Source organism: Astatotilapia calliptera, chromosome 7, assembly GCF_900246225.1.
Source record: "Astatotilapia calliptera chromosome 7, fAstCal1.2, whole genome shotgun sequence".
NCBI classification, from domain to species: Eukaryota; Metazoa; Chordata; class Actinopteri; order Cichliformes; family Cichlidae; genus Astatotilapia; species Astatotilapia calliptera.
In genome coordinates this window covers 31,025,256-31,050,989 of record NC_039308.1, presented here as the reverse complement: position 1 = coordinate 31,050,989, position 25,734 = coordinate 31,025,256, and the positions used below count along the sequence as shown (strand labels likewise).

At 39.1% G+C, this 25,734-nt stretch overlaps 1 protein-coding gene across 14 annotated transcripts in view; it reads right to left on the bottom strand.

Annotated features, from left to right (window-relative positions):
• The window catches only part of vav2 (vav 2 guanine nucleotide exchange factor), a 203,006-nt gene that overhangs the window by 21,848 nt on the left and 155,424 nt on the right, over positions 1–25,734 (bottom strand). For 10 of the 14 annotated variants that reach the window (XM_026174291.1, XM_026174297.1, XM_026174299.1 and 7 more), the window contains exons 5-11: positions 20,876–20,981; positions 20,462–20,476; positions 18,576–18,674; positions 15,867–15,935; positions 14,103–14,203; positions 2,456–2,555; positions 306–401 (exon numbers count right to left, since the gene is read on the bottom strand). In XM_026174291.1, coding sequence (XP_026030076.1) covers positions 306–401; positions 2,456–2,555; positions 14,103–14,203; positions 15,867–15,935; positions 18,576–18,674; positions 20,462–20,476; positions 20,876–20,981 — 586 coding nt within the window. The remainder of the gene's footprint in view (positions 1–305; positions 402–2,455; positions 2,556–14,102; positions 14,204–15,866; positions 15,936–18,575; positions 18,675–20,461; positions 20,477–20,875; positions 20,982–25,734) is intronic. The other 4 variants (XM_026174293.1, XM_026174296.1, XM_026174305.1 and 1 more) reach the window with 1 other exon arrangement.

Here is a 25,734-nt window from a genome sequence, read left to right as displayed (position 1 = left end):
TTTTTCATGTCTCTGTTGTTCGTCAGGTCATCTGACATTTTATGATTTCTTATGGAAGAGACGCATCTTTTCCCTGCAGAAGACGGGGTTTTTGCACCTCAAACTATATCTGAAAGTTAGCAACATACACTGGCTGTGCCACAGAGACATAGCAGCACAGATGTTTGAGATAAACTTTTGAAAGGTAAGAAGTTAAAAATAAAGCACGTGTGTATGATATCACACGGCTATTTAGCCAAAATCTTAATGACATTTGAACGAAACTGTGTAAACACATAAACAGGTTTTACAGATTTGGATTTTACCTTTAGTAGGAGGTGATACTTCAGCACCCTCTGCATGGGAACTACCAAAAGATCTTGGAGCTTGAACTTTCCTTCTTGCACTTTCATTGTACATTCCTGTGGAAGAGTGACACAAGCAGTGGCACAGTTATTACATGTTGCATAATACAGCATTGTAGATTTCCTACAAACAAGTATTCATTTGTTGTTTAAGAATACACTGTTGTGTTGCTGCTGTTGCTTCCACACATTCACAGGGCACTCCTTTAGCAATGAGGCCGGTTTATTCTTTCAGGGCACAAAAACTCTGGTTGTGCCAGCTATTTGTGACACAATTACGCAGCATACTGAGAGAGGACATCCTCTGACAAATGAGTGCATATCCCTAAATTCTCTCTCGGCTCCATAAGAAGCGCTCTTTTGTTAGTATTATCCTATAAGGTTCCCTCACAGTGGTGTCTGTGTACATCTTTGTTCACTCGGTTTCTTTAAGTGTGCAATATCAGCAAAGCTTATCCTGTTTTACAAACAGTACTTTTCTATACTGAGCCAATAACAGGCTGACTTAGCCTTTTACAAAGCTCCTTTATTTTGAATGGGGTATCTCAGTTACTACTACCCTGTGTAGCTATATGTATTGCCTTTTGTGCTCATCAGCTCTAGGGCCCACTTGTCCTCCCATTCTAACTGCAAATGTGCTTTAATCCCGCTCTATCCTGCATTCCTTTTCTAAGGATTTTCAGTCTGTATAACATCACAAAATCATAGCAGCATACTGAGGGGGAGATCTTGTTGTATACATAGATTCTAAAAATGTCCCAGATTTACACAGTAAAGGTTCCTTTTCTCTTGTTTCATCTTTTCCTGTGCACAAGGAAATTTAACAATACAACCAAGATCCACCACAACCCCTGTTTGGTTAATATTCCGTTTTGTTCAGTATAACAAAATGTTCTGAATTTTTTAAGGCTCTAGGGGCAAATATGCAAATTACATCTGACTTCATTATAGGTTCTGCCTAACAAAGGCAAAGCTTGGCCCCACTGATGAATTTATTTAAGTCATTATTTAGTCATTGTCATTGTTTATTCAACAGTAAATTTTACTTTTGAGTTGGGCTTTGATTGAAACGGCCATATTCTAAAGCAGCTTATTTTGTTGGTACAACTCTTCAGAGCATGTACTGCAAGTCTGGATTGATATAAAATTTTAGATTTGAGTATACTTTCTAAAAGAAATACTGCATCACTTTGTCCTTTTTCTGTAGTTGGCACACAATGAATTTGGTAGTAATGCAATACACCGAAATATGTTTCTCTTCTCCTGTGGTGTTTGCACATGGTGCATGGGCAAAACACTAGCTAGAATGCCATATCAAAACAGGTGGACAAATATCCAGCTGCTGTAATATAATAATGTATCTCCACACACTGGTGCCAGGAGTCAGCAGGAACATTTAACAATTTGTAAATATAATTTTGCTGACTATCACACTCTGGAACCCGGTGAGCTTTTTTGACATGGTGCATTAACCTGTGGAAGCAGCCATTAGAAGACAGGCACATTGTGGTCATAAATGGATGGACATGATCAGCAAAAATACTCAGGTAGGCTGTGTTTTTTTTTAAATGACACTCAATTGGTACTGTAAGGGGTCCAAAGTGTGCCAAGAAAATGTTCCCCACACCATTAGTCCACCACCACTAGCCTTAGCTGTTGGCACAAACAGGATAAATCCATGCCATCTTCTTTTTGAAGCGAAATTCTGATCCTGTCATTAAAGTGTCACAGCAGAAATCCAGACTCACCAGAGCGGCACATGGTGTGGTCATCTGATTTAAGGTTGGTCACATTTTGGATTCAGAGAAGATGTTGCATACCTTGGTTGTAACATGCTTTTTTCAGTTACTGTTGCCTTATTATCAGCTAGAAAACAATCTGGCCATGATCTCTGCCCTCTGGCATGAAGAAGGTATGTTCACCCTGACAAATGCTACTCACCACATATTTTTACTTTTTTGTGTCATTGTCTGCAAACTTTGGAGATGGATGAGTGGTAAAATCCTAGCAGAGCATCAGTTTTTAAAATACTCAGACCAGATAATTTGGTACAAATACAACACCTTCTGAGTACGACATTCATTTTAAACGTGTGTAGAGATGAATGTTACCTCTACTTTAATCCTGACATCTTCCCGTGTGGCTATTAGCTCGTCCAGTTTCTTCTGGGCATTCTCCATGTGGCTGCAGTACTGACCATAGATCAGCAACCTGGGGATGTGAAAAACTAATTAATCCAGTTACTCTGTTACAACTCATCCTCATTAAGGAATCCACAGAAGAAATATGAGGAGACTGTATAAAAATGTTTACAGCTGATACTCTCAAAAGAAATAGTACAAGGACACAAACATTTACAAGTCCCAGAATAATCTTGAATACAACAAAAGCAACTTTTTGAAATGTTAGGCTTTCTTATTAAAGCTTTTTTATTTTTAAGATCATGACTACATCCACTCACAAATGTCCCACTGTGCCCTTAGAAATGCTGGAGGTCCAAATAATAAAACATTAATGTTTTTAGGAGACAGTTGAGATTATAATTTGCATATTTTTGCTCGTCCTCGGTGAGGCAAAGAGCAAGTGGGCCCATAAACCTCCGTGTGGTGTTTGCAGTCTAAAAATAAGAATTAATAAGGACTAATAAGTCTTGTGTTAACATCTAAAATTACGAGATTTATAATATCTTTGTTAAAACACAGGTAAAAAATGTCTACAATTAGCTGTAAAGTAGAATCTTTTGGTAGTATATGGACCTTCAGGCAATGTATTCATTTTAAGTTTATTAATATAATTTGGGAAGTCACGTTAAGAGTCATTTAACACTAACGGGTACAGATAAATGCATGTGTGAATAAATGTATTATAATTAATGTATTATAATTAAAAATATATTCACATCCAAGGGAAATATTTGAAGGGGTGGCATGCTCTTGCCAATAAGCTATAATCATAGCGTACTAATGAAAGTCAGGGCTTTATATCAGTTGGTTTGCAGAGCTCCTCTTATCAGTGTGTGAGGGGAAAACAATCTTTTAATTTTGAGTAGTGAGGATATGAGAGCTGAGTTCATTAGATATTACAATGGGACACTGACATAGATCTACGGGTTCAGCTGGGAGGGAGTTCAAAGTCATCTTGCCTGGAGGATGCCACTGCACGTGGCAAACATTCTTTGCACTTACTCAGTCAAAGTAGGGCACTGGCACAGGCTGGTATAGTGCAACCCACCCGCACAGCTTGGTAGAGTTGGCACATAGGCCTCTTAATCTGAATCTTAAGCGAGCGAGGCGGTGTAGAGAGCTGGCACCCTGAAGTCTAATCAAGCCTCTGATAGCTTTGAATAACAGGCACTAAAAACAGACCATCCAGGGAACTTTGGTAATGATGCAATCAGGAAACAAAACTGGTTATGCATAGTGACACATATTATGTATTTATTTTATATTTAACTTAAGGTTAACCATTTCTATTCATGTTTTTTAATCAATAAGGATACAAATCTTTGGAATGACAAGTCTGTTTAAATTGTCATTAATGGGTATTTCAAAAATTCTGCATGCAGTGTTCCCAAAACACAAATTTCAAATATTAGAGCAAAAGTCTCTTTTAAAATGATTAATTGCTCTCTTCCAGTGGCTCTAAAAAAATTCATGGCTACAAAACTGTTTTTCAGTTATGCAACTTATGCCAGATGTGAAACACTGAACATCTTCACCTTAAAAGCAGCATTTCTGTCAAACCCATTCACCATGTGATTATCCTCTGCTCTGCAGAGATCAACAAGAGGTGATCACTGGAGTTTTAACTGGAGCTCAGACAGAAGTTTGAATAAGGCCCCCTCCTGCAGGCTCCAGCTATGGTTAAGCCCAGGGGCCTGTTCTTCGTACCGCGCTAAGTGAGTTAGCTGGATGAGATTGTTGACGATTTCGCGTGATCCTGGATCGTTCGGTTCCCCGAAGCCCATCCGGGACTTGCTGTCATAGCAACAGAGCCGTAAGCGTAAACCTGCTGGGGAGCAGGTTTACTTTATGTAAACAGGATTAGATCGCGGCCACGCAGGTATGTCCGCGTCATTCATACGAAAGCAACAGCGATATTCCACACCTGTTTCACCATAAATAAATAACATCAATGTAACTAAAGATAATGCAGCACTTGATCCTTTTATTGATTTCACACAGATACATACAGGTCATTCCCTAAAAAAGGGAAATGTACTATTAACATTCTATTACATGTATGTGATTATTACAGATGTAATTCATATTTCAGAGTAGTAATTGTAAATTACTTCGTGTAATCAAGATGAGAGACCACGGCTATAAAAGCGAAGGTGGATTTGGGAAGCCTGTCGCAGCCATGTCCTGTCCGTTTACGAGAGCAACCCATTGCGGAAGGTGCAAGATTGATAAGGAGAGTCCTCAGAATTCAGCGTATATTGCGGGACAGACAGGATCCTTTAGCTCAGCGCGACAGTGTGCTCATAGAGAGATATCGATTTTCCCGTGAGGGTATTATTCACTTAACCAACTTGTTGACGAGGGGGTGCAGGACCACCACCTGTCTTTTTTTTTGCTCTGCCCTTTTCTTGGTTGCTGTTATGAACAAACAAACAGAGTATTCCAGGGTCTCTTTCCAAGAGACAACAAGCAATATAAGTGATAAATATTACCATTCTGTAGAATATTCTTATATTTCACTTTTACTTGTTCCCATGTTCTAGTAGGTCCTGTTGTGGCTCTAATGTGAAAGGGGATATAATATAACATATTATAATATAATATAATGTAATATAATATTGGATAATATGGTGTGATATGATAAATCTACCCTACCGCCTACTGGTGTTGGCCAGAGGGGCTGATGGCGCAATATGGCAGCCTGGCTTCTGTCAGTCTGCCCCAGGGCAGCTGTGGCTACAACCGTAGCTGCCTCCACCAGTGTGTGAATGTGAGAGTGAATGAATAGTGGCATTGTAAAGCGCTTTGGGTGCCTTGAAAAGCGCTATATAAATCCACTCCATTATTATTGTTATTATTAAATTACTTACGAGTTTGATTTGTCAGCAACTTTCTGCCAGCCCTCTCTCCTTGCTTTTGCAGCCTTTGCAGTGTTCCCTTGCGTTTTAATTAAACTCTGAAACTCCTGAAATCCCTCACTCAAGAGTTCTTGCTCTGCTGCCGAAAAATACCGAGCGCGCTCCTTCGACATTTTCGCCGACCAATCAAAGGGTTGCCGATCAATGTTTCTACTATCGATGCGTAGCCCCTGTTGGGCCACCCAGTGATCTCACATTACTTCATCCAGCTATACTAATCGTCAACAACAGGTGTGTTCGGGGAACCGGAATAGCGAGCTCAGAGTTAGCGCGATGATTTGGTCTTGGATGTTTCATTTGATCTTGGATGTAGTAAGCGACGTACGAAGCACAGGGCCCAGGGCTAACAAGCCCCTGATTAAGATGTGATCCACACTCTGGGAGACAGCTCTCCTCAGCTCTGGCTCCTCTTTGACGACACAGTGATTGAGATTAATGGTGGCCTTGATCAATTTTAAGACTGTGCGATATAGTGAGGACATAATGGTACGTGCCAGGTCACAAATCTTATAGTGAGCTATCAGCTCCTAATGGGACATGAAGGAGTTTGTAATAGCAGCATACGAAATGATGCGATTTAACTTCAGTATGGAAATTATAAGAAATGTTAAAAAAACTTGGTGAAGATGAACAAAATGAAGAACAATGGTGGCTCTTTAAGTTATGCAGCAAGCAAATGTGGCTACACTGTCCTAAAGGCTAGAGCAGGGGTAGGCAACCTTTCTAATGGCGAGCGCCATCTAAAATTTCCTCAGAAGTCAGTGTGCCATATGATTGCATTAGCAATAAATTTAATAACGCTCTATATGAACAGTTACACACTATATAGAACCACTTTATAGAATTATATTTGTTCGCAGATGTTGGCAGCTATCAGCGAATAGTTATCAGCTATTTTGAAACAAAAAAAGACTTTTTATCCATAACAGTAAATGAACTGTACAACAGAAAATACAAATGCTATTTATGGTCTCCTCACAAGAATGATAAGAAAAATAAACTGACACACATGTTAATGTGATCTCTGGTCTCCCACTCAGAGACACAGGTCTCCAAGTGTCCAGCATTCAGATGGCTGCCTGAGGACACTCATGTGAGAGAAAATCTGCTCACACAGATATGTAGAGCCAAATACTGTCAATAAGGCCTCTGCAATGTTCTGAAGACAGTTAAACTTGTCAGGTAGTGATGTCCAGCAGGTGAAAATGAAAGCTCCATGAACACGCACAGCTGTGGATTCCAGCTGCTTCGATGTTGCATTAACTGGCATTAACCCAGCCAGTTAATGCGAGACAAACCCAGCTGCTCATTAAAGCTTTCTGGTTTGATCAGAAAAGAAAACATTGGTCCATACACCTGAAAGTCCCAAAAATGCATTGTGTCTCGAGTCTACGGATGTATCCGTGTATTTCCGTGGTGCTGATGCTGTGCTGAGCGGAAAGCTCCTGAAGCTTTTGAAGTGTTGGAATGTGGAAAGCTAACAACGTCCCTCTCACCAGTAGGTGAGTTAGTAAGTAAGTTATTTTTTTTAGCCAATTACAAGTTGAATCTGGTAGTTGGGGCTGTTAGCTAAGATACCGTCAACTAATGTGTCTATGCGAGCTGATTTGCACCGCTGGCCCGGCCATTAATTTTTTGATGCACCTTCTCAGATTAATTCACTGTGTGTCGTGCCCAGGGCTGGACTGGGACAAAAAAAAAAAAAACAGCCCAGGCATTTTGACTAAAGACCGGCCCACCAGGTATTAAAGCCATAAAGCCTTTGAATGAAAACAAACGCTGTCTTGTTGGTATACAGGGAGTGCAGAATTATTAGGCAAATGAGTATTTTGTCCACATCATCCTCTTCATGTATGTTGTCTTACTCCAAGCTGTATAGGCTCGAAAGCCTACTACCAATTAAACATTTTAGGTGATGTGTAACTCTGTAATGAGAAGGGGTGTGGTCTAATGACATCAACACCCTATAGGGCTTTGGAGCGTGATGTCACGGGGGTGGGCGTGGAAAGGATTTTGGCCCGATCCGCCATTTTGGGGGTCTAAGTAAGGAGCGAAAGCATAGCCATGGTTCGTACTTGCTGTGTGGTCGGCTGCAATGTTCGATCTTACGACCGGCACGGGAATAAGTTTCGATTGTCTTTTTATGCTTTCCCAACCTGGAAGCAACATGAAGGAGCTCATGTATCGGATATTACCAAACGAAGGCGTCTAGCCTGGATAGAAGCCGTGAGACGAGCTGATATCAAGTTCTGTTACGTCTCCAGATATATCAGCTGGTGTGCTCAAGACATTTTCATTCCGGTAAGTTCTAAATATGTTCACATCACACTTTATAGCTGAATAATATCATCGTTGGTGGTCTCGGAAGTTATAGAAATTGCGATCAAACATAGAATGGAGTGACTTGACTTGACTTGCACACACAGATATCCCCCTAAAATAGCTAAAACTAAAAACAAACTAAAAACTACTTCCAAAAACATTCAGCTTTGATATTAATGAGTTTTTTGGGTTCATTGAGAACATGGTTGTTGTTCAATAATAAAATTATTCCTCAAAAATACAACTTGCCTAATAATTCTGCACTCCCTGTAAGTATGATTTCTATACATTTTACATAAGATAAAAACTTTGGTTGTAAGCTTCAGATAATTATTTAATAACAGCCAGACATTTTAAGTGAGAATGAGAAAGTATTTCTTTGTGCCCCCCTCTCCCTGTTAATGCCCTACCTGCCCCCCTGGCAAAACTTTGCTAGACCCGCCCCTGCACAGTTACCAGCTGTCAGCTACTTAGAAAAAGATCCTGGTGTTATTTGTCTCTCAGAAACAGTTCAGAACTTCCCTTCAACTCATTCATGTCACCTAAAAGGTAAACCTGTTTCTCCATCACCTGTTCAGCTGAGGCACGTGTGCCTAGGGTTGCCGACCCCTGGGCTAGAGCTTGCTTCTTTTTCATTTTTCAATCCATGGCCTTAACCCTCTCAAGGCAGGCGTTGCCGATTTGCAACAGTTAAAAACTAACAACCTGATTACCCCACATACATATTTTATGAGTTTTTTTTTACTCAGAAGTACCACTGCGGGACTTGGTTGTGCATTAGCAACAAAAAGTTTAATTTGAGCCTGAGAGGGTTAATAAACAAACTATTCAATGAACAAATTATGTTTCTCTCAGAACAATAACAAGAACTAAGTGAATGAAAGTGAATTAATGAAAGACTGATTTATTTTCTCGTGTGAGTCAATTTAACAGAAGGCCATTCTTCAGTGTGTGGAAGTCATTGAGACTATTTTAGTTACGAGCTTTTGCTTCTGCTGCACTTTTATTTTATCTAGGCCACCTGTCCATTGCCAAGTTGCTTGAGTTTAATCTCAGTGCACCTACTAGCCCTCCAAAACCCTAGCTTCACATCACGTTCATATTTCTAGGGTTGAGTGCTCTTTAGGGTAGTGTAGCGTTCTTTGGTACAAATGTAATTATACAAAGCTTTAATGAAGTTTATGGAACTCAAACAATTTTTAAAGCTTATTTTAACAGGTAACAAGGAACAGTGTCAAATGACCCATATGGAAAAGATATATATAAATCTTATAAAGTTTGTATCTGTCTTGTGTGAAACTTGTATGAAAAGCATATAAGAGTGAAGACAGATATAAGATCCCTTGAAAAATTATATAATGAAACTTGTATGGTTTGGATACTTACTAAAACAATATATGAAAGTAATGAGAAAGTGGCCACTTTCATGAGTAAATCACATATAAGTTTTTACTATTTCTTTTCCATATGGGGAGGTACAATATTTTTGCTATTTTACAATTACATTGCTATATTTCATCAGCCTGTTTGTGTTCAGTATCATGAAAAGGCAACCAGTTACATTCTGTATGTATATAAAATAAAATATAGGGTGCTGTTATACAATAAATGAAAAAAAAATGTCTATATCTATTTTTATGACCAAAATATCACCCCAACAATCCCTAAATCTCACAAAAACTATATTTGGATACAACAAAATTCGGATACATGAACATTTTTAATAGCAAGCTTTTTATCTAAACTGTGAGAGGCCAATTGAAAGTGTTGTCATCTTCTTAAACCGAGATCGTGAAACCAAACTGCTAGTGACACACAAGTACACTGAAGCATCCATGCAGTCTTCTCACCCAGCCAGCTCTAATTAGTCTGTGATGTGGTGATAAATACGCTCAATGCTTAACCACGGCTCTTAAGAAATTGCTGAAAACTGGTGACAATTCATTACTAACAGTTTACTAACAGTTTTCGACATTCAAGCACAAGAATTTGTGCTTGAATGTTTACACACTGATGAATACTGTGTTGTGGTTGTTTGTTTTCCTTCTGTACAGATTTGAGGAAAAACCCGATCACCTTCTTTTAGTTGCTCCCTTTAGGGGTTGCTACAGCATATTATTTGCCTTCATTTCACCCTAACCATAGCATCCTCTTCTGTCACACCAACCCTCTCCATGAATCTTCTATGCAGTTTTCCTCTTTTCCTCCTACCTGGCAGCTCCATAGTCAACATCCTTTGCCCATTATCCCTCCATCCCTCCACTGTACATGTCTGACCATCTCAGCCTTGTCTCTCTAACTTTGTCTCCTAACTGCTCAAACTGAGCTGTTCCTCTTATGTACTATTGATGAACTGCATGCTTCATTTGGCAAACATTTTATGGCTGGCTGCCCTGCCTGATGCTACCCTCCCCATTTAACTGGGCTTGTGGAGTACATAGGACTATGATTTATTTATTTTTTTTTTTTTTGGGGGGGGGGGGGGGGGGGGGGATGATATCAGATATAACATCAACAACTTTTATAAAGCTGATTACAGCGAGGGAAACAAGAAGAAGAAATCATCCCAGTGGTCAACCACAAAGTCTGCAGTGTGAATAGTTACCTTCCACTGAAAAATAACGATATTTCTATTCATTATATGATCGTTTGGTAAGTTTCCCGCTGTTCCATTAGCATACCTGCAGGATGCAGTAGCCCACGCAAGGAAAAGGAAAAAGATAGATAAATAAACAGGAGTTTGCAAGTGCAGGAAGAAACTTCATGTTTTTATTCTTTTAAGTGCCGGTGATATTGCCCTGCTGTGCTGGCCTCTTCTGACGCCATCGTGCATGTTATCTCACAGGAAATGCAATTTTGAGTAGATGTGCTCTGAGCCTTCACCCCCCACCCTTGTGGAGCCCTGCGAGGCGAGTCAGGCAAGTGAGGAAACCTCCCAGCAAAGCAGAAGTGACAGGCTGTGGAACTAGCTAATATTCTCTGACACATGGCATTGGGACCCTCTCACCTCTACTCAACATATCCAGCACACAGCAAATGGAGGAGAACACAGAGCAAAGACCTCCACTAAAGAGCCTCATAGCATGGCCATGATTAGGCACTGCATGGATATCAGGGAGTCAGATTACTCCGGAAATGAGTTGGGGAATGTTGCAAATGAGTGCATCAACAAGAGGGCACTTAGATGCCCATTTAGTTTATAGAGCTTCCTCTGAGTGTACTTTTCCATTCTGCCTGGTTCTGACTGTTTAAGAATTGAGCATATAAACCAGTGACATTTTCAGCATGGCATTCAGACCAATACAAAAAAAAAAAAAAGCTTTTCATCTTTGGCACCAACGTGAGGCAAAAAAACGATACAAGCACATTGTTGTAAAGGTCACAGGGACTTACAAGCATAGATAACCAAATTTATTATGCAAAGCCAGGTCCTTAGAAAATTGCCAAGATGAATGAAGAGAGCGTTGCTGTGTGAATAAAAATCCCCTGGTCACTGTTGTCTATCGCCATGGCGAGACAAGACACCACTGTGGCTCATAATGAGGACGGTCTACATGTCAATCATAGTGAGAAAGTCAAGGCTTCTGACGTAAAGGTTCCTCAAATCAAATGAATGGTCTTAAAATAACCCAGCATCTCTTTTGTGACAAATGTTGGTAATGGTAAATAGCAATGAATCGTATGTAATTAGGAAATCTGTATATAAATGGAGCGAAGCAGAAGCAGAAGTTTAAAAACCATTTACCAAACAACATGCAGATTGTATAGTGCTGTGAATAGGCATTTGTCCCCTGTCTGGTTTCTTTTTTAAACCTGAGTAAATAGAAAATGCAGTTTTAAAATGATGATCTTATGTATCAAGGGGAAAAAATCTATCCCAAAGGTTTACTTTTTCACATAGGGAAATAATAATTGGTTGTTTTTGAGGGTTTTTTTTAGACATTTAGACATGGACTTGCTGGGATGTTTCAGATCATTGTCCAGCTGCATAACCCAAATGCTCTTGAACTGAAAGCCTCTCCTTAAGAATTTTCTGGTAGAGACAGAATTCCTGGTTCCATCAGCTTCACAAGTCATCCAAGTCCTGAAGCAGCAAAGCAGCCGCCTGCCATCACACCACCACCACCACGTTGACACGATGTTGTTTTTATGAAATGCTGTGTTAGGTTTATGCCAGATGTAACAAGACGACATTACTTTTTCACAAAGGGCCAGGTAGATTTAGATATTTTTTTCCTTGTTCACTTAAATTAGTTAAATTTGTTACATACAAACAAATTTAAAAAAGAAATCAGCAAGGGGGCAAATACATCTCCAACCTATCTTGGCAAAAGGGTGCCTCTCCCTAAGCCTGGTTCTGCCAGAGGTTTCTTCTGGTTAAAAGGGAGTTTTTGCTTCCCACTGTTGCCAAGTGCTTGCTCAAAAGGGTTCGTCTAATTGTTGGGGTTTTCGCTGTATTATTGCAGGGTCTTTACCCTACAAAATAAGGTCCTTCGCTTTGACTTGGTTTTATATAAATAAAATGTGTTTATATAGTGATCCAGTTTAAATAACATTGAACTAAATTTAATTTTTACAGCATTGTATGTGCCCCTTTAATGCCATTCTGTTTGTTCAAAAGAGTGGAAATCTTAGTGTAGAGCAACATTTGATTTTAGTGTCATGGAGCTCTTTGCTTCAACACAACATTGTCCATCATACAGCATAGCGCGTACAGACAGGTTGATTTCTTCCCAGTCTTGTGTGAAATAAATTGACTCGCCTGTCCAATGTTCCATCCAACACTTTTACAATAAACTGTAATTCTGACTGTGAGACTTATCATCTTACAGTGACCAGTGTTACAGGCACTTTAATGGGTAGGACAAGATTCTTCTTCTTCCTGTATATTATTATATAGTATATTATCCAGTATTGATACAGATGGAAAGGAAAAAAAAAATATATATATATATATATATATATATATATATATATATATATATATATATATATATATCACGTGACAACCTCCCCTTGTCCTTTAGTGACCTATGGCCAGATTAAGTTTTCCAACCATTGCTGAATCAGACCAGGGAGTAAGATGAGCTTAATGAGGATGGAGAAACAGTAAGACTGTGGTTGCATGTATGAGGCTGAGGGAGACAGTATGTGCCTGTCTCTGTCATTTAACAGAAATACAGTCCCTTATTTCAAACCGATTTTATGTTACATGGTCTCTTAAGGCTTAAAGAAGAGGCCCGAAAAAAGCCTATTACCTATGCAAACTGATGTCACCCAGAGAAGTGCTGTGAATGTTTTCGGTTAAAAGCATCAGAGAGGAGGGAAAAGTATCTGTGCTATCACTGTGCAGAGGAATAGAAAATGTACTTATGGACGCAGGGACAGGTAACACATGCGGTGCATTGTGTGACTCGCTTTCACGCCGTAATGGCTGTGTTATTCGCAAGAGCGCCACATCCATAGCACTGTATGGAATCATAAATGAGACCAGAAGCTATCATCATTACCATTAGCTATGAAGCAGTCGCCTTAGCGGGGATCATTGCTCCCCTCAGGGATGCAAATTATCCACACGTTGCTCCACAGCTGGGCGAGATTGAGATCATCTGAGAGAAAATCCAGTTTGCCAATAACCCCCAGCTTTAACTGTTCACTGGGTTTCATAATCTCCACACTGCTGGAAACACCTTCTCATCAAGTCATTTCCGTATTAATTTGTAAAACATTATTTATTAAACCAAGTGAAACAATGAGATATTTGGCAACAGCTCTGAATACTGACTGAGACCTATTTTCAGAAACAGAGAAAATTATTTTTACTGCCCTTGGGAATTTGTTTATGATTTGCTTCAAACAGATATTCATTTATTAAGATATTTGTTAAATGTTTAGGCAGTTTTCAGCTCTGTTGTTTTTAAATGTGAATATATATCCTGAGCACCTGACAGTAGAAATCACAGAACAGCTAATACGTGGGTAAAATAGATAGATGGTGGTGGAATAAGTGGAAAGACTAATATAAAGGAATATAATTTGGACAAGCTAATGCAATGCTTTGAGTATACACTCTGATGGACAACTATGGTGTACATGCTCTCTCAGCTTTTTCATTAAACCGGTTCATTTTAATCGACTTCTTCCTTGAACACTAATCCCTTCAATCCACTGATCCGTGGATCCTCAACGTGATGCTGCTTCCTAAATTTGAAAGTAAAGGAAGAAAATGCCACAGCTTCTAAACTATAAGTGGATTTTAACACCCCATGCACAGAACACAGAAAAGCACAGGACGTCTATGAACAAACACAACACAGCAATGTCCGGATACCAACCTTTCTTTGAAGTCGAGAAAGATCTTCCCCAGGCCGCTTCCTCCACTGACCATGTTCATTTCAATGGCTCGCAAGAGAGCAAAGTGGACTTTGATCACATCCTAAAGGAAAAATAACAATAAAAAGTAGAATTTCATCATCACCCCCAGCATGAAATATTGACACAAGGCTGGACGGATCCATGGTTTCACGTTGTTTATGATCCTACAATCCAAATGTTGTAGCTGAAATTGAGACTCATCAGACCGGACAACTTTTCCAGTCTTGTACTATAGAAAATGTAGTGAGGCTGTGCAAATTGTAGCTTTATTACAGTAACTGATCTTTTTTCAAGGTTCATTGTATTCGGAGGTGCTCCTCAGCATTCATTGGTTATTACGAGTGGCTATTTGAGTTACTGTTGCCTTGCTCAGCTTGAAGCAGCCTGGACATTCTCTTCTGACCTCTGGTATGAACAAGGCGCTTTCTCACAGGCAACTGCTGCTCACTGGATATTTTCACTTTTTCAGAATATTCTCTGTAAACCCTAGAGATGGTTGTGTGTGGAAAAAAGCCCACCAAATAAGCAGTGTCTAAAATACCAAGACCAACCAGTCCAGCAGCTAATAGCCATACCACATTGAAAGTCCATTAAATCACCTTTCAGCCCTTGGTGCTCTACTTAAACTTCGGCAGGTCTTGACCGTGTCTACATGCCTTAATGTGCTGGGTTGCTGCCATCTGAGTGGCTAATTAGATATTTGCATTAATGCTCTGTCTGATTTTCAGCTATTTGGTCCTATGTGAAGCACTTCAAAGTGCAACCAGGATGAAAGGTACAAATAAAGTTTAATTAACTGATACAAGAACTCATCTTGAAACATTTAGTACACATTGTTGCCCTCTCTATTAAACTCTAATTAGTTCAGATTGCTAAGTGAAGATATAGTTGAGAAGTTGTATTTTTAGGAGAGACTGAGAACACACTCCTTCTGAATGTGATCATCTTTGCTATTTAGGTTATGTTGCCTAATTGCCAGAAAGCTGTGCGTCTATGTGGCTTCTATGTCCCAGAAAAAGAGAACAGAGGAGATCAGCAGTATAGACCTTTTTCACAAAGGTGGCTAAACATTTATTGAATATTACAGTTATTTAACATATTTTATAACCCAAGATTATTCGACATTTCTCGTGAACAAGCAAGTATGAATCCCTGCTACTTTATCACCACTTTCAAATCTCCATAAGCAGTCTGCAGCTCTCAGACATAATGCATAAACCTGGGAGAAGCTGGGCAATACTGTGACACACATTAAAACAAACACAATGAGTATTTACAGTTCAGGGCCAAATTAAACTATAAATACTCATTATAGGAGAGACTCAAATAAACTACAGCTGCTTTGTGTGTTACAGGTCAGCAAAACAGTGTGACTCATTAACATAATTTAATGCAACTCTGTACCACATGTGGTCCAGAGTGCGTGGTGGTATTTACATTTACATTGGTGTACATTTATACACCAATGAGGCATATTTTCTCGGCAGGAATGTTGACTGTTTTCTACTCTGGCCGTGACGAAAACACTGAGCAATGACAACACACTCAGCCCGAAGCAAAGCATGAATTTTCACAGCTTTGCACCCTTAATATACAGAAAATATAAACAATAGATCCCATCATTCTTTCAGCCATCCATACACATATCGAGTTATTCGCTTGGTGTGAAACGCATCCAGGTGTGCCGCACTGGCATTATGTTGTCTCGTAGAGTGGTTACTCACCTCCAGGTTTACAAAGATAGCCTCCATGTCCTGTGGACTCAAGACTTGCCTCAGTGGGATCATGTAATTCTTGAGGAAAGGAAGAAAAAAAAAAAAAGAAAATTGGTGATTTTATGGGGTTTTTTTGTTGTTTTTTTTGAATAGCCACAGATTTCCCTTTTACAAACAAACAGTATAACTGGCATTTTCTCTCATGTCATGTGTGAACAGTTCACAGATCTGTGAAAATGACCCACAAAAATATCAGGCTGTGTTGTAAAAAATCCTTTTGAGGCCTAAGTGTGCAATAAATACATACAGCTGTTGTTTACAAAGCCCACTTATGCTTAGAGAGGAAAAAAATATGCTTTTTATTTCTCTAACGCTGCTTTATGGTTGTCACATTTCATCATCATAATGATAACAAATAGATCAACTAAGAAGCAACGCAAAGATAACTGGGTTTATTAACCCCAACTCAATTAAGCTTAACGAGTCCTCTGATCATAAGAAGGTTATTTATTCTAATTTAGACTTGTGCTGGTCTGGTGTGGGAAACACAGGATGCACATTTAGTTTAATGAAATTAGCGGAGCGGATGATTTGTGGCGCTCCATGAAATCGTGAATGAAATCTGTCAACGCGGAAACTGATGCGATACCAGCGCCGATCTCAGCGATGGTTTATTACTACACCGTGAAAGCTCAAACGTACGCGTCAGGGTGTGAGGGTCTGAGTCTTTGAGCACAGAATGTTTGTTTTTGATTTTCTCGGTAAACGGTAATCATACTTTGTAAAATGTTGTGTGTCCTGTGCTTCGCAAACTTCACGGCTCATATTCAGAAGACACACCGAGACTTTAGTCCTGGATAACTGTGAGAATGTTTCAGTGTCATTCCCTAATAAGCTAAAATGAATTGTGACCAATTGTGCTACAATTACGTGAATGTAGCGTGAAAAGTGAATGTTTTAAATATGCTAACTCAATTAAAGAAACCGTGTCAGCAGGGAGAGAGTCACGGCTGTTTCTAGCTTTCTGTGTTACATCTGCTAAATATTATTATTATTATTGTAATTAGTCAGACAGACAGACACGTACCACAAAGACACATTATACAGTAATGTGAAAAAGTCTTGAATCCACTTTTTTATTTTTCATTAGGAAAATCCAAAATAGGCGTAGTGATTTATTGAAACACACAAACATAAACAGAAATATAGAACATAGGGGAAAAACAAGGTTTGTACAATTCTGCTGAACTTGACAGTCAGTATTTGGTATGGCCAAATTTATAATTCAAGACAGACAGAACTCTCTTAGAAAAGCTTTCTTGTAATTCTTTTAGTCTTTAGGATGTTCTCAGGGCTTCTTGCAAGACATTTAAAGCATTTAAAAATGTTTCTTTCTCAGTTAGGCCTCCTGGCATTCTTTTGTTATTTAGGTTTTATTAGGTTTCATTTATTTTTATTTTATTTTAATGTGGTTCTTTTTTAATATTGTTTACTAGTTTTTCTAGATTACTATTAACAAAATGTCTAAAGATATCATTTTAAACCATTTTTTTGCCAAGTTGTCTGCTATGTGCAGACAGCAGTGGTTCTCGAGTTAGGTGTCTTTTTAATGCCTGAACTATTTTTTGCTTTAGTCGTTTAAGTGACTTAAATAACTATTCAAATTATTTTGAACGTCAGTCAGCTAAAAGGACTGTACTAAAAACGTCACTGAAAAAGACAAAAAAAAAAAAAAAAAAAAAGACAGCCACTGTCCAAAGAAGAAACACTTGCAGAAAAACCTCAAGACCTGTTGCTGAAGACCAGTAAAAAAAAACAAAAAACAAAAAAAACACACACACACACACACACACACACACACACAAAAGAAACAAAATAGAAAAAAATAGAAAAAATAGTCTGGCTACCTGCAAAGAAAATATAAAGAAATGAAAGTGACTGTTGCACAGCACTAGAGACAATAAGAAAATAATGTGCAAGGGTAGGAGCAGAAAAATAAATATAACCTTTTAAAATGTTCTAGTGGAATAAGTGAATAAAATAAAAGTAAAATAAAAACTAAAATTAATACAAATGAATAGCTTCACTTTTATTGTAGTATATTCCCTTTGTAGGCAGCAAAGTATTAATCAGTTTTTCTAAGCTTGATGTGAATAAGTCACAGCTAATGTTACAATGACCTGATATAATTACTGTGTTTAAATGTAATCACAGAGCGGGCAATCTTTGCAGCAGAGCCTTGTGAATAAATATAATCCAACGCTGCTCCCTTCTCTTTGCCAGAGATGATCGTTCTCTTTCATACAAATACTGTGTGGAGTAAGAACAATCACCTGTGATAAACTTCAACACACAAAGAATAAAACACCTTTAAGGTGGGTGGAGAAGCATGCATATAAACAAATTTTATGATTAATTATTTCAGAAATATTTATTTTTCCCCGACACACATAGAGTATGTTCTCTCATATGTGATGTGTACTTAAAGGCTTAGGGATCAGCGTCATCCTTGAAAGCTGAGATAATAATAATCATATTGATCTACGTCCATGACACTTGTGTTCAAATATATATGACATTTCCATGCTGTGACCTGGCCCAAAGGTCTGAACCACCAACAAAGAAGTGACAAAGGAAAATTCAAGCATTGCATGGTTGTGCCAAAGGGAAAATGCACGCTTATCAGAAACTCAAATAGAGCTGTATTTGTAAACTCACCTTCTCAATGTCCTCTAAAGTCTTGTAGTACTTTGCTTCAGTTTCCTGAATCTCCACTAAGCAGCAGTTTCTCTTGTCATCTTCTGTCATACCCATTTTCTGCAGTGAGAATCAGATAAAATAATCAGTGACGACGATCACTTTGAACAGTTATATACTGCTAATTGTTTCAGTGATTATTTTTTTATATGTTACTAAGAATACATTAAAGGCTAAAATAACAGGGTCAGCATCACTAGTTTGCAATTTAAAGGACCACACAATGCTTTGATGTTTCCATCAAATTCTGCAACACTTTATTTCAACCTGTACTTGAAATTTTTTTTTTAGAAATTTTTGTATAACACTACTGCTATAAGAGCTGACTGTTGTTTTTATGAATTCCCAACTGTATGAAAAGCAGACTTATGACAAAGTGTTTGTGTCGTGTAATCCATCAAGGCCGTCGACTTGCGTTATCAGCAAGAGATAATGCAGTGCAGTCTTCCAATACAGTCACTTTTAGTCAATTTGCATGTAAACTCCTTTACTCTGCAAACACAATGAAATACTGACAAAATGAATTTAGACTTCATCTGACAGTTTACACAACTTATAGTCAGCTGTGCTTTCCTTTGCCAGGATGATCCACCCTTCATCATCAACATCTTTTTTTTTATGTAGCCTATGATTTTTCCACACTTAAGAAATTTTTTAAAAGCTGAGACAGTAGGAACAAATCTACCCCCCCCCCCCCAAAAAAAAAAAATCTAACCCCCAATTATTGTTGTTTTTCTGTTAAAACAAGCAGAAATAAATGTAAAATTAGACATGTTTTGATACATGCTTGATAATCCAGAGAAGTGATTCTGTTCAACTGCAGGCAGCTGAACAGAGTTTTCCCCACAGGTTTCCTCAACTTTACAAACAGTGGTTATGTAACTATTGTTCATAGGGTTGGGGAAACCTGCAGTCAGCTGAGACTGGATGCGTGATGAAACGTTTCTCCCACTGAAGGCTATACATCCAGATGAACAGAATCATCCTTCTGGGAATGATTTTTTTTAATGTATCTGATTATGTCAAAGATAAATTTCTAAATATTTAGCATAGCTGGTGCCATGGCTAGAGATGGTGATGACACTGGCTATGACAGAAGGATGCAAAATAATGAGCGTTTGAGCGTCACTGTATGTGTGGGTTAGCTGGTTTAAGAAGACATGTGTAAAGAAATGTACATGAATCCAACGTTGTCAAGGCAAAACAATGCAAGCAGGCATGCTGTGATGGAGCCAGGTTAAGATGTGAAAAAGAGTCAAACTTCTACAGAGGGCCTGATGTCTCCATCTTCAGATGTGTATGTATGTGCATGCTTTGTTGAAAGAACAGTATACTGTAAGTGAGAAACCCTGTTGATCATGGCGAAACACACCCACACACATAGGCTTTGTTTCCATAGATTTTCCTTTTTTATGTTGTAGTATGATTATGAGCACCCTGAGGAATTAATAGCTAAGCCATCTGGAGTAGATCTGGCTGTTGATAACCAGTGCTGGTAATACGAAAACTGGCACTAACAATGCAAAAATACAAGTCCAGGCCTTAGGCCAGCACAGGATCAACCAATCTGAGAAGTAGGGTTCAAAGCCAGCAGCATATTGTTTATTTGCTTTAGTGTGGCAGCTGGCGATGCTAGCTGAAGTCAGCACCGCAGTCACAGAGCTGAAGTCACTAGCTCTGAGTCAGACTGAACCAGATGGGGTATCGTTCACCATCGGTCCAACGGTCAGTAACTTAATTGGCATATCTTTCTCTTTCTCTTGGGATGCTAGGAGTTGGTTTTAAATAAGGTGGTGGAGGGAATTTGCTGACAGGGTGTTGTGAGTCACAAGCACAGTGGCACTCACCTGCATGTATCTGATCTGCAGCATGAGAAAAGCAGAGCAAGTCAGAAGTAAAGATTTGTCACTGATTATGAAAGAGACATCTGCTACAGTTGAGTTTAGAGACACGATGTCATGCAGATACCGTACGACAATGACAAGGCCGACCACAGAAATAATCTAAAGCTAGTTAAAAGTGAGTGGGGGTGTTTCCTCTGGCACTATTAGTTCATTGCATTCCTGTAATGCAATTCGTTATGGTAAAATGAAATCATGCAAAAGAAAATTCTTCCAAAGAGTGGGGAGAGTTGCAGTGATTTAGTCATAGACCGTCACGTAGCACATTTGTACAGTATATTAAAAAACAACAACAAAAAAAACGCAATCAGTAATTGTGAAAAGAAAAAAAGTCCTTAATGATCAAACAGGAGTTCTCACCATGGGTTGTCGTACTTCCACTTTAATGATGTCCTCATAGATGTCGTCCCCATCATCCTCGCATGGCACACAGTCATAGATGTCATCCTCACCCAAGTCATGTTCACTGGGGGAAAACACATGCACTTTAGATGAACAAGTCCATCTAACCACCAACCTTCAAAACCAAATGATAAACGGTCTTTTCTCACACCTCCACGTCAAACTTCTTTGAGTGCACAGACCAGGTGAACTAGCTTGTTATCCTTAACAAGCCCTGCCTGAAGGATACTAGTGATCTAGGCAAGGGAACACAGAACCTGGTGTTCACAAAGCTCCAATAAGTTATGAAGTGGCATCTCTCTTTAATGTATTTATGTTGTTTTGGCACCCAGCTAGCTCACTGACCTTTAATTAGGCAAGCAGCCAGCAGAGCACCGACAGTTACTGTGGAGAGGAGGATCTCCTGGGAAAGATTCTCATGCTCTGTGAGCCAAAACTGTGTCTCCCCCTGCTCCGTATAAGCAATTATTGTTTGGGAAACTTATTGAGGCGGCAGGGATCCCGCAGCAGGAAAACACTTTGGCAAAGGGCCCATCTCGATGCAGTTAATAAGAAGGGAGCTTTAAGTCGCAAAAGGGAAATAAATGATTAAATACTGTAAATAAATAAAGAGAGTTGCCTGCTAAATAACAGAGGGCAACTGTTTGAACTTGCTCGCTTGTTTAAACAAAATTCCATTTACCTAGGCTGTATTCAGACACAGGGAGCGTAATGTTCTTGTATTACAATAAGTTGCCATAGATTCAGCCAACTTCAGTGATGAAGCCCTTTCTTTTATAATTAGTTTAGAGCATGATGAATAAGCTGTTAATTACTGTACTTGGTTCTGAAGGGTGCTTTGATCGTGATTTCTAAACAAATATATGGACATTTATTCATGGTGAACATGGGAAATATCATATGCATCTAAAAATATGTCTGTGTTATTAACTTTAATGGTGGTCTGACTCCCAAAAGGGATGCAAATTTAGTCACTAAAGGAAAAAAAATGATCTTAATTGCTTCCACGCTCTGTGCTGAACTCCAGTTTCTGTGAGGGTTGACAACCAAGACACACAAATGTACCATCCACCTCCATCTTTTGTTATAGTTCCCAACATTCGCTGCCCTGAAATCTTCGGGAAAAGGACGCCTAAGATTGAGGCTCAGCGAGCATCCGCTCTTTTTGAATGTCCTTGAGCAGAACACCAGCTCAGGGGATGCTGTTTTGTACTCTGACCTCTCTGAGTGAGAACAAGAAAGAAGAGGGTTTGCTCTTCTTGGATGAATGCTGCATCCTCCAAGTGGATGTGCATGTGATCCCTAGCACATAAACCTGCCTGTTTGTGCATTCTTGAAGCACAAACCTCACTGCAGTCTGGCTAATGGGGGCCATAACCCAGCTGCCGTTATACCAAAACAACCAGATCCAGACCACAAAATCCTAATTCCCCTTTAAGATCACTGAAATTGGTTATTTTGTTGAGCTTTCATAAGATTTATTAATTCATGCATATTTGAAAACAAGATTTTGTAGCACAGGTCTACAAAAAAAAAAAAAAAAAAAAAAAGAAATCTTGTTTGTAGGTTGGTGGATTCCATCCACTGTGATGTGACCTTCTACACGTGCCATCAAGGCAGTGGCATCCCTGCTTTCACTGCTGTCAGGGGAGGGAAAAAAAAGCGAAGTGAGAGAAATGCCCTCAATCAAATATGCAGCTTTACCGTAATGCTGGTGCTCAGGTGCGTTTGAAGTTTTAATTGAGGTGACTTGGTTCACTATCAGCACTGCGCTCCATCTTTCTTCATTAAGTAAAAGTGTCTCATGTTGAATACTGAGAAGGCTGCGTGGGAGGACAATGGCCACCTGATGCTGTCCCTTCAGTATCTCCTCTCTGAACTTTGAGACTACAGCACTCTCCGCAGACACAGATGAGCACCATGACAGAAAGGCTCTTTGGAAAGCAGGTAATTCACATATTTTTTTGTTTAATTCCTCAGACAGAGCTTTATATGAGGGAGGTTTAGTGCAGTGACATGAATGTTGCCTGTTAAGAGATCGAATAGGAAGTTTGTAATATCTAGTTCATTTTTATCTATTAGAGAAAGCTTGGCTCACTGGAACATTTGTTAACATCTGTTAGCTTCTTCATCTCTCTTAGTTATTCAGTTTGTCACTGATCTTTTTTAGCAAGCAAGTTCAAAATGTATGCATGTTCTTATTAATGATTAATGAGTAATTACTGCATTATACTGATGAACCAGATGCGTAACTGATTATGAACTTTTCCTATTTCTTATTTCGATCCATATTCAAAACATCATGCCAAGTTTTACTAATATGTGTTTTACTTATATGCCAACAGATATACAATATTTTATCTTGCTTGCATTTAGACAACCAATATTCATTATGATATTTTCCTTGTTGATTATAACAGATTGTTGCAAAATAGCATTGAGACAACATTGGAAAGGAGGTGTTTTACAACCGTTGTCATATCATTAATGTTAAAGCAAGTAACAAGTAAAGTAAATAGCAATCATTACCACACTGCTGAGCATTTTTCTGCTGGGAAATTTTGGGTCCTGGAATTTGTATGTATTTTCCTTTTGAAATGCACCACCCACTGACATTGTTCAAGAACAAGCACATCCCCTGGGGGAGGATGCTGCTATAAAGGTTTTACTAGCACAGGACACCACAAATACCTCCTCAGAACTGCTTGAGGAACACAACGAAACAGCCCAAGGCATTGATCCAGCCTCCAATCTCTGCAAATCTTAATGCAATTGAGAGGACTGGGGGGTACAATCCTGAGCCACAGAGGTCCTGCCTGACAAGACGCAAGACGTGAAGCATTGGCTGCAAACGTCCAGGTGGGACCGTCTGTGCTGTTCTGGTCCAATATAAGCAATATACCCACCCAGCAGATGGTTTTAATGATGTGGCTGTTCAACATAGTATGTGTAGTCAATCAAATCTGTGTGTGTATACACTGTGGGTATGTGTGTGTGTACACACACTGTTAGAAAGGGAGAGAGCAAGAAAACAGTAAGATCTTTCTATCCAGTTTAGTAAGTCACATGAGAATTATACAGCTTATTTCTTTATACTAATAAAAATTGCATTTATGTGCATGTGCACATGTGTAACCATCACAGTGAATGATTAAGGAATGGAAGTAGAGGACCTAAGGACTAACAAATTGGGTGTGATTTTCTCTCTGATTACACAGTGATAGGCTAAAGGCTGTCTAGTGTGCTTGCATGCAATTGGCCTGCTGTAATGTGCTTCCGGCCTTCAATGACATAGAGTTAACATGGGGGTAGTAGAATGTGACTCATCATATCTGAGCTACTGAGCACATGTCTCTGAAGGCTTGGCTGCTTTGTGTATTTTTATTTAAATTTCAAATGTTGTTTTTCTTTGTTACTGCTTCAATATTCTGCTCCAGCTCTGACCCTCCACACTGTAGCTACTAAACTGCATTTGTGCAGTTCAAAATCAGAATAAATGGGGCAGTAGTTTAGCTCACTGGGATGTGGGAAAAAAAACCCTGTGGGATTGGCACATATACCACAGAGGAGAGCAAAGATATTGGGGCAAGGTACTATAAATGGAACCTGGAGCTTTCCTTAAGGTTTAGGGCCACAAATGTGCCTCGCTGTAGTACATTCACCGCATTTTGATAATGTGCACATGAGCAGGGAAGGTTTCACTACACTGCATAAAATACTGCATCATGGGGACACTAATATACTTTGGAAATGTATAGAAAGAAATCTTGGCTATATATAAAACATTAGTTTGATGGAAAAAACTGGGAAAGCACCTGATATCAACACCCTCGGGCACAGATTCTGATAACCTTAGAGGAATCAATACTGTACTATTTCCAAAAAGGCAGCAATGCATATGACATCATTAATAGCACAGTTTCTCTCCTTGATTGTAAAGATTAAAAGATGATAAATACTATTACTATGTAATACCAGTCATTTAGAGGCATGATGCTACTTAATACCTTGCATTAAGAAAAAGAAAGAAAAAAAACAAACCTTAACTGAGCTCACTTCATGTTATTGACTTTTCATGTCAACCTGCCTGAGGGATTAATGGAGCAAAATAAAATGCAAAAGAGTGACACAAAAGGTTTGTGACAGTGCATGCTTCGGAATGGAAATCTATGTGTTCCTTTCGCAGAGCAAGAGTCCCTTGGCGACTGTGCCCGATCCACCCTGATTTCATGGTTTGTCAATTCCAGGATGGAGTCATTCCAGATGGGAAGAACTCTCAGCTAAACGATGTGAGGACTTGACTTGAGAAGGCCAGAGGGGAGAGGCACAAAGTTTAACATATTAACCTGTGAGACCTCAATTAGGATGAAGGCTGACCTCTATCTGAGTCATACAGTATACTTGTGGAAACAGATACAGTCCAGCAGAATGCCAAATCATCATATACAAATAAACCATAAGTGCACCTATCAGGGAATCTCCATTCCATTCATTTGCACTGAACATTTCTGGGTTAGCCCATAATGACTGCTTAAAGTATCATTTGACATTCTTCCGCCATAATATTGTAATTATGGAAATCTTCTTGCGACAAACCGTCACATGCCTAAAATGACACATGCAATTTTCAGGTAATCGAGAAGTGGGCATCACATGTCTTGCCGCCTCACTCTACTCCAGCAGCGCCCATCAAGCAGTATTTGCGGGGGTGATAATGTGCCTGATGTGAGCTCTCTCTCTCCTTGTGTGTTATGTGTAAAAAAGGGTAACTTGACCGCTGTGACGTGACGACGTCTGCAATTCATGAGTAAAAACAA